Below are 11405 nucleotides of genomic sequence, written 5' to 3' on the forward strand. Positions count from 1 at the left end.
TAACAAACTCAATATAGACAACTGAGAAATCACTTTAATAAAGAATGATCTAATATTTGATAGAAAAGATGAATTGTCATCAAATATTAAGTGGTGCGTGCAATGCAGGTGATCGGTGCTACGCTGTAGGCTCTGTCGAAGGGATTTCTTTTACTGTAAGTCAGTGTACCTTGTTATCAATTTTATCTACATATTAACGTATATTTACAATTACAAACAATATTTAAGTCGTTCAGAATATTTCGTACTCGTAAGAAGATCATCTATAAACTCCGAACTTGATCTCACATATATTTGACATATATATATTGTATTTTATATATTGTTAAATTAGTTGTTATTAACTTATATAGTTTTAGTTCTTATTGGTTAAGTATACATGGTTGTTGATTTTTACTTTACAAATCAAATGTTTGAATATTTGTTTTATGCGTATTTACAAAGATAATTCTGTATCATTTGATATAGATAGTCATTACTATTCATTACTATTGAATATTTTAAGACTCTCTTTAACAACATAGTATCATAAAATATATTCATGTATTGCAGGCATATGCAGCAGGCTGTAACATAGTAATTCTTGCCAGTAATTTTGAACGAGTTCAAATAATACCAGGAGCTGTGCATAACTACATAAGAATTAGTTGCTTGGACTGCAGTACAGACACAGGAAAAATAGCTGCAGCCTATGAAAATCAAGTTTGCATTTTTGAACCTACTCCACTTATTCATAGTACATGTTCTCATGTATGTATTTTTTATTTTTCAATACTTATTCCTGATAGCCACATTTATATATTTCAAAGTCTTATAGAATAAATCTTTTTTATAATGTGCAGCAATTAGAATATCGATGGGTTCAAACTGGTAGTCTAACAACTGAATCAAATATTAGTTCCCTATCATGGAATTTAGAAGGAACAAGATTATTAACTGGCGGGGAACTTTTACAATTATGGCATCAAAATATAACCCCATTTCAAGAAGAACATAGTAAGTCTTCTTCATTACTTTTGTTTAATTTATGTGTAATAATAATCTGTGTCCTTTCTATTTGAGTACACGCAATATTACTTTTGTGTTTTGTCACGATAATAAAATTGTATACAGTGATGAAGATAAATAGGTTACGAACTCAGGAAGGTGTTGTAACTGGACATGAAGAAAATACTTCAAATATTCTTCAAGACTGTGAGTTTTGTCATTTTAAAGAAGTACATGTGAAATGTGTTTGAAATTAACTTTAATGAACTTATTTCGCAGAAATTATTATATGATAAATAATATTCAAATTCTGAATATTCTAAAAGTATTAGAACCTGTAATTTGTTTTGCATATAGTAATTAAAAGAAATTGGTTTTTTTGCAATTTTAAACATAATGTGTTTCCAACATTATAATGCGATGCTTCTGTATTTTAATGTCTTGATATATCGTTGTTGCAGAAAAAACAATTGCAACAGTATTTAAAATAAAAAGGAATCCTGTGTTATATATATGTATATGGATTTCATTTTTTTTTTTCTTTTAGCTGGTACAGTCACCTTTTCAATTGGAGGAGATGCTGAAAGTCCTGCGCCTGGTGATTCAAGTAGTGGAAATGAACCAGGAGCATGGAACTGTGTTTGGAAATGTCGTACAGCTACACCAGTGCATCTCATGAGTTTCAGTCCAGATGGCACATTATTTGCGACAACGGGATTTAATGATAGATTGGTGAAGATATGGTTTGAAAATAAACAATGTAAGTTTCTTATGCTTATAACAAGACATTTCAATTCTGTAAATGATCACTTCAGAACAAACAACTCTAATAAATTTTTATTTGAAATTACTCAGTGTTTTCAACACGAAATATGGATCACGTAAATGTTACCCAATCTATGGGTAGTGACAGTTATAGTTTTGTTTATGTTGCTCATCCTCGTGCAGTAACCCATTTATCTTGGCGCAAGACTAGTAAATATATGCCAAAGTATGTAAAAAACCACCACCGTATAATGAAAATACCATGTAATAAATTATTTTTCACATTCAAATTAATAACATTTTTCTTCTTGTCTAGAGGATCTGTTTCCAACATGCTAGTTACATCTTGTAGAGACAACATCTGTCGAGTATGGGCAGAAACTATACCGCCTGAAGTTGAAGGTTTAGCAAATATGAGTCAATTTGAAGGGTCTGACAGACATGGCCATCATGGGAAACATCGACATCACAGCATGCATAAACATCGATTCATGCAGCGGCTCAAACACATGAAGTGTGTAAAATGATCTTTCTTCTTTCTATATTTATATTTTGTTTATTTAATATGATGATATACATGTCTTTTGTAGAACCTGTTTTCATATTCGTCGACATGCAAAACAACAGCATCAGGCAGGCCATACCACTGCACCAACTTTACCAACTTTGCCTTCAACATATTCGGTTCATGATTTTCACAATAATTACCAGGGAACAGGTCATTATCCAGGAATGCATTTTCATTTGGCAGCCAGTATTAATGCCGAAACTGGTACGATGATAGTCTTATTACAGTACACTGCGTACATATCTTCATCACATGTTTATAACATGTTTTTTGTTTATTATAGATATACCATTAGTACCAAGTTTAATCACAGGAGATCCTGAAAGGGAACCAAATTTTATTCTACATTGGTTAAATAATAAAGAAATGCATTTTACGATGCAAGCAGAAAGTATTTTACAAGAGCTTACTCGTAAAGTCGTAGAAAAAGAAGAAGGATTACATCAACAAGATGTAGATCATACAGATCATGAAACAGATCATGAAGAGGAAGGTTTATCTAGTACGTTTTATGAATAAACATACGTGTATGAATAAACATATGTATATGTGTATACGTTGATAAATAATTTGACCAATTGTATAATCGCAGAGAAGGGAGTAAAATTACAACCAGTACAGAAATCAGGAGGCACGGTTCGATCAATGAGTCAAGAAGATCATAGTAGTGATGAACATCACACAACACACACAATTTCATCGCATCATAGCTTACCACATAGCGCACATTCTCACCAAAGTCTTAGGTATAATATATCTAAACAATATGAAAAGACATTTTTCTTATCATATGCGACAAAATTTATTTACTTGTAAGAAAGAAATCAATATTTCGAATTTGTTCTGTTTTTTCTTTTTGCAGTAATACCACGTCCATTAATTCTATTGCGACAGATGTAACGTCTTCAATAAATCATGCTCCGGATTCATTAGATACCAAAATAGAAACGTTATTACGTGATTGGCATCACAATCCAGATTTACTTTTTTCAATTCATCCAATAGATGGAAGTTTTTTAATTTGGCATATTGAATGGTTGGACGAATATCATCCAGGATCATTTCGACAAGCACAAATATCATTTTCCACCAGAATACCTAATGCATTTCCTTTGGGCGATGCTTCTACAATGAGTCATAGTGTATCAATGTATTCCCACAATACAGGTGGTCCATTGTTAAATATACGAGAAGTGGCAAAATCATCCACAAAACCATCGAATGAAGGTAAATTCTCTCTCTCTCTCTCTCTCTCTCTCTCTCTCTCATATATATATATAATATATTTTTATATTGGGTATAAATTTTAATAAAAGTAAGAATTAACAAGTAATTAAAAACGACAAAATAAATCCTCAAATCATTACAGCTACTGATATTGCAACACCATTACCGAGTTTGATCGAACAGGATGAAGAGCAGTCGACATTAACATCAAAAACAGGCCAGGAACTGTTAAAAAATATTGAAAATTCGACAGATCAAAATGCCTCGAAAGAAAAAGACGGTCACTTGGAGAGTGGGAAATCAAATCAAGAAACGGTCGATTTTTTAGCCCATCCAAGTCCAATTGTTTCTATGGTGTCGAAACATTCGAACGGCACATTAAATTTATGGCAGTTAACATTTGCTGACAAAACAAAATTCTCACAAGTATGAATCAATAATCATCACAAATTTCTATTGTTTTTTTATTTGAAGAATTGTTTCTCTTTGTTATTTTCGTTATTTTACGCTCGTTGTTTTTCAATAACAGGTATTAAGTATTGGACACGCGTCGAGAGCTTCGGGACATCGATTTCGAGTGAACGATATTACTTGTCACCCAGTATTGCCTTTATTGGTGACTACATCGCATCACAATATACCAGAATCCGGTTCTCAGTGCCAGAACGCTGATTCAAACGAAAACGTTAGTAATAAATCAGACTCTAATAAAACAACTTCAAAAGATATCTCACCTACTGTAAGTACAAGTAATAATAATAATAATGACACGATATGTTTTATCATTAAATGAAATGTTACAATTCAAGGTGGATAACTATCAAGTGATGATCTCGTTTATATATTTATATTTTAGGGATTTTGCAGCGAATTAATACTTTGGCGTGTGGACACAGTCGGGCCTTTGTCGAAGAGCGGTGGAGTTTCCGAATTAGCGCGTATTAATTCTCCTGAAATTTCAGCGTTCAGTAACGTAGCTTGGATTCCAACTTTATTACCAAGCACCACCTTGGGTAATTTATCAAATTCTCCAAGCGCATGTTTCGTCGCCAGCGATGGCGAATGTTTAAGGGTATATCAAGCTGTTATCGACGCTAGAACACTGCTAGCAGAAGTATCGATTAGTGAAAGACGAAGTAGAATGATGGTCAGTATTCGATACATTTGCCAAGGATAATATAATTCGGAAACAGTTGTTAAATTGATTTGTCGGTTTCTGTGGTTGTATTCAGGATTCTATGGCAAGTCTCTCGACAGATATGTCATCGGACGATAGTATGAGACATTCGATTCATGATAGAATAAAAATTGTGTCCCAACAATCTACAGCTAGGCCAGGTTGCGTCATACAGCTGGATGCTATTTCTGATGCTACGCATGTAAGTGTTGAAAAAAGAAAACGGGGTAATAGAAAGTCGAAAAAATTGAAAATTTTCCATAACATAACAGCTGTAAAGTTGAACTTAAACCTGATGGATTAATAAACATAATTTTTGTTATAAATTTAGGACTGGCAAAATACACAATTCTTACATGTATTCCAAGAACAATTAATTACTGGGGATCGAAACGATGATAAACAAACTGGCGTAGATACATCGATAAATGACTTAGGGTTGATGGAATCTACCTTGGATGCTATGGTGGATTTGCAACAATCTGCGATTTTTGAAGAACCATTCTATATAGTTGTCTTAGAAAGAACGCAACAAGGTACAACGGTACATATGTGGCGTTTGGTGATAGCCTCTCAACCTGAAACTACCGGTATTTGATATTTCTATCGATCACGTTATTACATCAAAGTCATTTCAGTTTTTTCCTCGTTGTCTCGTTTTGTTTCTTCTATTTATTTATTTTATATATTACGTGTTCACTGGCAGCACTGTCAGAATCGATGATGTATGTTCCGGATTCTCATCTGGTACAAGATGAAGATGAAGACGGAACACCTGGCCGTTATAATCATCCAGAAGGTAAAAGATCTCGTAGAGCGAGTCAGTCTCGTCGTGATAGTCAGGGTGAACTAGATATGCTTTTTCAAAGACGACCTCAGAGCAGCCATGTTCTTATTACAACGACAAAAGTATGCACACAAGAATTGCCATTACCAGACGGAGTCGAGGTTCGTGTAACATTTATCTACCGCATCCTTTGTTTCCTTTTTCTTCTCTTTTGTGAGAAGATTATGATTTTAATTCATATAAATCGTGTATGTAAAGTCGAGTATGTTAAAAATAAAAAATATAAATGGAATAATATCATTGGTATAATCATATATATGTAGGTAATACATGCAGCACCAGCCGCTGGACATTTGAGCAGCTCTTCCATATATCCTGCTTGCTTCGCGCCATATATTGTTGTAACTGCATGTAGCGATAGTACGATACGTTTTTGGAAATGCAAAGTAACGAAAAATCAATCGAAAAGCAAGTTGGACTATGAATGGTGCGAATGGGAGATGATACGAAAAGATCAGGAATCAACCATAGACATTACAGGTAAATACGTAATTATCTTAATTGCATTAAAATAAAGTTGGAAAAAGTAGGGGAATGTATTATTGAAGAATATTAGATAATATTATTCATATTTTAGGGCAACCATTAAACATAAGTGCTGCATATAGTGGACGTATTGCATGTGCATACAAATATGGAAAGTCATTTACACGTCCTACCAAAAACGATCCTGACTCTAGATATGTAAATCTATGTGTTGCTATATATGAATGCGAAAGCACTGGTGGAAGTGAATGGATTCTAGAAGATACGATACACCTGAAGAATATACATTTACCAAGAATTCCGGTGGACCAACACTTAGATCTGAGTTATCTCTACGATAGTAAATTTTTGCAAAAGAAGAAAAGACTTACTCAAGTGTTGCAAACGCTTAGCCACGAAGACGTGAGATCACCGAGAAATGGAGAAAACGGGGAAACTACAAAGCCGAGCGCAGGTATTAAGATTATTATTTCAATTAAATAAATTTTGATACCAATTTTCATTAAATGATTAAAAATTGAAAAATATCGATTTTATAATAGGTTTGTTGGCTGTTCCGTCGTTTAGCACGCTTCAATCGTTGCGAAAATCGATCATAGAAAATGGAAACACTTGTCCACTTACTCAGAAACATCTAGTTCAGTTAGATTGGGTATCAAAAGAAGACGGTTCTCATATTTTGACCGTTGCTGTTGGGTCGAAAATTATGCTTTTCACGCCGGTGTGTTCCGATCTTGCCCAAGCAAATATGAAAGCGATGAAAGAATCACAGAGTAATAACCGGCCAATATTGCGCAAAGCTTCGTCATTGGCACAGCCTCAATTCGTTGATGAAATTCGTTGGATGAAATTACGAAAAATCGAGTTGACCACGGCGGATGGTCTACCACCGTTACCAATGCAGATATCTTGGGTGAGAGACGGTATCTTAGTAGTTGGCATGGATTCGGAAATGCACGTTTACTCACAATGGAAACCAAACCCGAAGAAGGATTGTTTCCATTCAAATTTACAACATCAAGAGTCGGACGAGTTTCAAGCTAGTCGAAATTTACGAGACGAGGATCTGCGAACGTTGGCGCATGAAACGTCGCAGAGGCGATTGGCAAATGTATCTTCGATGCCCCATCTTTCCCGGGTGAGCAGCATCAATTTAACGATGCTCGACGCTAAGAAAAAACGAGGAATGCAAAACGAGAACTTAAATTTTGACTATATGCCGGATTATGGTTTGTTCGAAGCTTCGAGAATCGCTTGTCCCGTTTTGCCTCAATATCATCCGAAACAATTAATGGAATTGTTAAATTCTGGTAAAATTCGATGGGTGAAGGCTATATTGGCACATCTTGTCCGATGTATAGGAAGTTCCTGTTCGTTGAGAGCAGACGACGAGAGTTTGGTAAAACAACGTGGAGGTGGGTGGTCCCGTTCTAGAACGATGTCGGTTAGTTACGTAGGTACAACGTCGCCTCTGGAACCAAGAGGCTCGACCACGCAAATACCGGAGGAACTTACGTTGGATTATGCGGAGATAACATCGATATCTCCGTTGCCGCTTTGGACTCTATTGATAGCGGACAAGGAAACTAACGTACCGCATCAACACAAAACCGAAGATAAACAGGATTACAATGAATTGTTTAACAGCAATATGGACGAAGGTGAATCGCTGGATGATATGTTGGAAGAAGGTTACGACTGTTCCCGACAGAAAGATAGACGTTCCTCAGTCCCGGAGAGACAAGGAATATCTCATTTTGGACCACGACAAGGCAGATTGTTGTCTCGATTGTTAACGCACACTCACTTGCCTGGCTTATCCAGCCTCGATCAAATGCACTTGCTCGCTTTGGCCGACACCGTCTCTACTTGCAATGTAGATTTTGCAGAAAGATTTGCAATAGATGCCGCGAAGAATGCCATTGCGAAAGAAAATTTGACCGGTATTCCCGACGGAGAAGCGGTCTCGACCGATTCGTTGGACGATTGCGGCCTTCGATTCTTATTAGCCATGAAACATTACAATTACTTGATTCGCTGTCTGCCGCTGGCGCAGAGAGCGCAGTTTCAAAAACAAGGAATATCGTCGAACAATCTTGTCTGGGCGTTTCACTCCGAATCTGAGGAGGAATTGTTAGGATTGATACCCTCTTATGCGAAAGGGCAACCAAAATGGAGCGTCTTAAAGGAACTCGGTATTGGTTGGTGGATCAGAAACAACACCATCCTGAAAAAATGCGTTGAAAAGATTGCGAAAGCTGCTTATCAACAGAAACAAGATCCTCTTGATGCCGCGCTTTATTACTTAGCTATGAAAAAGAAGAATCTCGTTTGGGGATTGTTTAGAAACAAGCGAGACGAAAGAATGACAACCTTCTTCGCGAACAACTTTACGGAAGATCGTTGGAGAAAAGCAGCCTTGAAGAATGCGTTTGCTCTACTTGGCAAACAAAGATTCGAGCATGCTGCGGCATTCTTTTTGTTGGCAAATGCACTAAAAGATGCTATCGACGTATGTTTGAATAAGTTGAACGATATACAATTAGCGATGGTTATCGCCAGACTTTATGACGACGATACTACTTCTTCAAATCTGAGAAGATTGCTGTATGAAGAAATTTTAGGCTGTGACAAGGACGGACAAAATCCGGATATGAACAAAGCTCATCCAGATCCATTCTTACGTAGTATGGCTCTTTGGATTCTTAAGGATTATGCAGGATCGCTCAACACTTTGCTGCTTACAAATGTTGGAACTTTGCATCCTCAATATAACGACGAATCTGATAAACCGGAGGGTACAACAGGTAAAGAAAAACCGACTATTTCGTTCAATTTTTTTTTTTTTTTTTTTTTTTTCATTCAATTTGACAAAGGAATGATCCCATCAGTCCCCCACCTAGGATAATGTGGCATATCTATCAAACAGAACAATTCAAATCTACCATATATTATTATATAATTAATATACTTGGATTTTTACTTCTTTTAGACTTATTGAAAGAAACGTCACCGTTTTCTCTTTTTCCTTCGTTCCAGCAAATCCAAATGTTTTCAATTTTTACGTTTACCTTCGAACACATCCATTGCTGATCAGACAATATATCGCATCTACTGCTCAAGATAAGAAGAAAGGTCATTCTGTAGTCATATCTGGATTTAGTTATGGTACAGAAACGAAATCACAACCTGACAAACAGTTAACTTTGGAAGATAGCATTACACCTTTGGAGAGACAATTGTATTTCACGACTGCACACGCTCATTTCAAAGCAGGCTGCCCTGCTCTTGCTCTCGAGGTTCTTTCTAAATTGCCTAACAAAGTGATGGAGACAAATTGCGAGGATTCGCCCAGTACGTAATCGCACAATTGGCACATGTACAATATTGCTGTTCCTTTGAAATTCTCTTGCTATTATATACTTTTATTATGCCATGGATTTTTTTTTTCTTAGGCCTGTTGAATAGTCCAAGTAAATCAAGGACACAAGATTTGCAAATAGACACCGGAATTATTAGTTGGGATGACAATTCGAAAAAAGCTGACAATGCCGAAGGTAGAATTTCATAATTATCTATAATTGGTAGATTTTTATTAGATAAATATAAAAAAACCGTGCAATCTATTCTTTATTGTATTAGCTATTATAGATTGGTCTCAACCTATGACACACCAAACTGAGGAAGAATTAGTGTTGAATTGGGATGACGATGATGAACATGAGGATACCGACAGCCCGCCTTTAAGCATGAAATTAGACAAAAAAGAAGTCACCGATGATTTGAAAGAAACACAACCGGAGAAAAACGGTAAGTTAATGTAATCCATCTACTGATTTCTTAATCTAATTTTGACAGAATTTTCATGCATTGAATCGTGTCCTTGTAAAATATTCTGAGAGTTCGTCGGAATTGCAGTATTACTTTATCAAAGATCTAAAAATATTGTGCCCTTATACAGAGAACAAGATTCACAACCAAAATCGTAAAATACAGATTCTAATAACTCGAGATAACTTTAAATAAAGAGCCTCTTCTATTTCTAGAAGAATATTTGTAAACAAAATTAATTAATTAACAATATGATTAATAATTTAATAATTTATTAATGTATTAATATCAATAATTTATAATATGATTTTTAGAAAAAATTGATAAATCGCCAGGACAATTAGACATTATGGCACAACAATTGAAGTTTGTGGCATGTTTGAAAATTTTAATGGAAGAATTATCAACGTTGGCAACGGGTTTCGAAGTAGACGGAGGTCAACTTCGATATCAGCTGTATGTATGGCTCGAGCGAGAAGTAGATGCTCTCAGACAGCTTTGTAATTATAGTGTTAGCTCGGATGGAGATGCAAACAACGCGTCGGAATGTAAGCGTAACAAACTTGTTATTCTATCTCGAATTAAACGATTCGATTTATTTCTGTTTACTTTAAATTGGCAAAGTGATTATATCTTCAGACGAAGGTGGTATGGTAGATGATGTGCAACCATGTAAATCTGGTGAACAACCAACGTTACATGAAATATTGATGGCCGAGAAATTAGATTTCGAAGCTAAGGTTCAACGAGCTGCTAGAAGGAAAAAGTGGTTGAAAGGTAATTTCTTTTACCAGTATTAATCTGTTTAAATACATATGGTATTTATGGTAAACATGTATTTACAGCGAACGAGACATTATTACGAACATTACTATCCTACTGTTCTTTGCACGGAGCATCCGGTGGTGGTTTAGCATCCGTGAGAATGGAACTTGTCCTTTTGCTACAAGAATTGCAACAAGAAAAGACTCAGCAGCAACTACTTAGCCCTCTTCCATTTCCAACCACGCTTCCACTTCTAAGCGCAAGTGTAGCGTGCAACAAAACTGTTGTGGCAGATCCGGTTAGACACTTGCAGGTTCGTATAATATCGAATTACGAGTTAAACTAGAAATGTAAAGTACTTCGAATGTTCTGACATCAAAATTGTTCTTTTAGTCTCTTGCTCACGATATGTTGCAGACATTGGTGGAATTACGTAACCCACCAATGCCTGCAAGAAACACGCATTATTGCGAAGTATTCATAATGAGAGATTTAGCGGTTGCTTTGAGTGCCTGTATTTATCAATCACTTTGTGATTCGGATACTTTTGTTATGAAACATCAACAGCCAGACAGGTAAGTTCAATAAATTGTAAAATTAATTATCATTCAAAAATTTTAAAATTATAGTTGATCGTAAATCTGTTTGTCTTTTTTTGTTTTTCTTTCTGTTTTCTTCTCTCTCTCTCTCTCTCTCTCTCTCTCTCTCTCTCTCTCGCTGTCTTTCGTTCTGTATTTTTTTTTTTTTTTTTT

The 11405-nt window shown here is 35.6% G+C and overlaps 1 protein-coding gene across 6 annotated transcripts in view; it reads left to right on the top strand.

Moving 5' to 3' along the window:
* The first annotated feature begins 6 nt into the window (after nucleotides 1–6).
* The window catches only part of LOC122534844 (dmX-like protein 2), a 19611-nt gene continuing 8212 nt past the window's right edge, over nucleotides 7–11405 (top strand). For 3 of the 6 annotated variants that reach the window (XR_006308005.1, XM_043665840.1, XM_043665843.1), the window contains exons 1-27: nucleotides 7–155; nucleotides 553–750; nucleotides 843–996; nucleotides 1114–1194; nucleotides 1535–1747; nucleotides 1843–1978; nucleotides 2069–2266; nucleotides 2343–2524; nucleotides 2604–2822; nucleotides 2913–3066; nucleotides 3183–3547; nucleotides 3690–3973; nucleotides 4077–4286; nucleotides 4404–4694; nucleotides 4780–4926; nucleotides 5056–5314; nucleotides 5431–5672; nucleotides 5835–6051; nucleotides 6149–6511; nucleotides 6600–8864; nucleotides 9097–9411; nucleotides 9513–9614; nucleotides 9700–9867; nucleotides 10203–10436; nucleotides 10528–10665; nucleotides 10734–10966; nucleotides 11047–11228. Coding sequence is in view for 5 of the 6 variants with exons in the window: in XM_043665840.1 (XP_043521775.1) it covers nucleotides 69–155; nucleotides 553–750; nucleotides 843–996; nucleotides 1114–1194; nucleotides 1535–1747; nucleotides 1843–1978; nucleotides 2069–2266; nucleotides 2343–2524; nucleotides 2604–2822; nucleotides 2913–3066; nucleotides 3183–3547; nucleotides 3690–3973; nucleotides 4077–4286; nucleotides 4404–4694; nucleotides 4780–4926; nucleotides 5056–5314; nucleotides 5431–5672; nucleotides 5835–6051; nucleotides 6149–6511; nucleotides 6600–8864; nucleotides 9097–9411; nucleotides 9513–9614; nucleotides 9700–9867; nucleotides 10203–10436; nucleotides 10528–10665; nucleotides 10734–10966; nucleotides 11047–11228 (7637 nt within the window). In the remaining variant the exon portion in view is untranslated. The remainder of the gene's footprint in view (nucleotides 156–552; nucleotides 751–842; nucleotides 997–1113; nucleotides 1195–1534; nucleotides 1748–1842; nucleotides 1979–2068; nucleotides 2267–2342; nucleotides 2525–2603; nucleotides 2823–2912; nucleotides 3067–3182; nucleotides 3548–3689; nucleotides 3974–4076; nucleotides 4287–4403; nucleotides 4695–4779; nucleotides 4927–5055; nucleotides 5315–5430; nucleotides 5673–5834; nucleotides 6052–6148; nucleotides 6512–6599; nucleotides 8865–9096; nucleotides 9412–9512; nucleotides 9615–9699; nucleotides 9868–10202; nucleotides 10437–10527; nucleotides 10666–10733; nucleotides 10967–11046; nucleotides 11229–11405) is intronic. The other 3 variants (XM_043665842.1, XM_043665844.1, XM_043665841.1) reach the window with 2 other exon arrangements.

The sequence above is a fragment of the Frieseomelitta varia genome, unplaced genomic scaffold, assembly GCF_011392965.1.
Source record: "Frieseomelitta varia isolate USP_RPSP 00005682 unplaced genomic scaffold, Fvar_1.2 scaffold_644, whole genome shotgun sequence".
In the NCBI taxonomy this organism is placed as follows: Eukaryota; Metazoa; Arthropoda; class Insecta; order Hymenoptera; family Apidae; genus Frieseomelitta; species Frieseomelitta varia.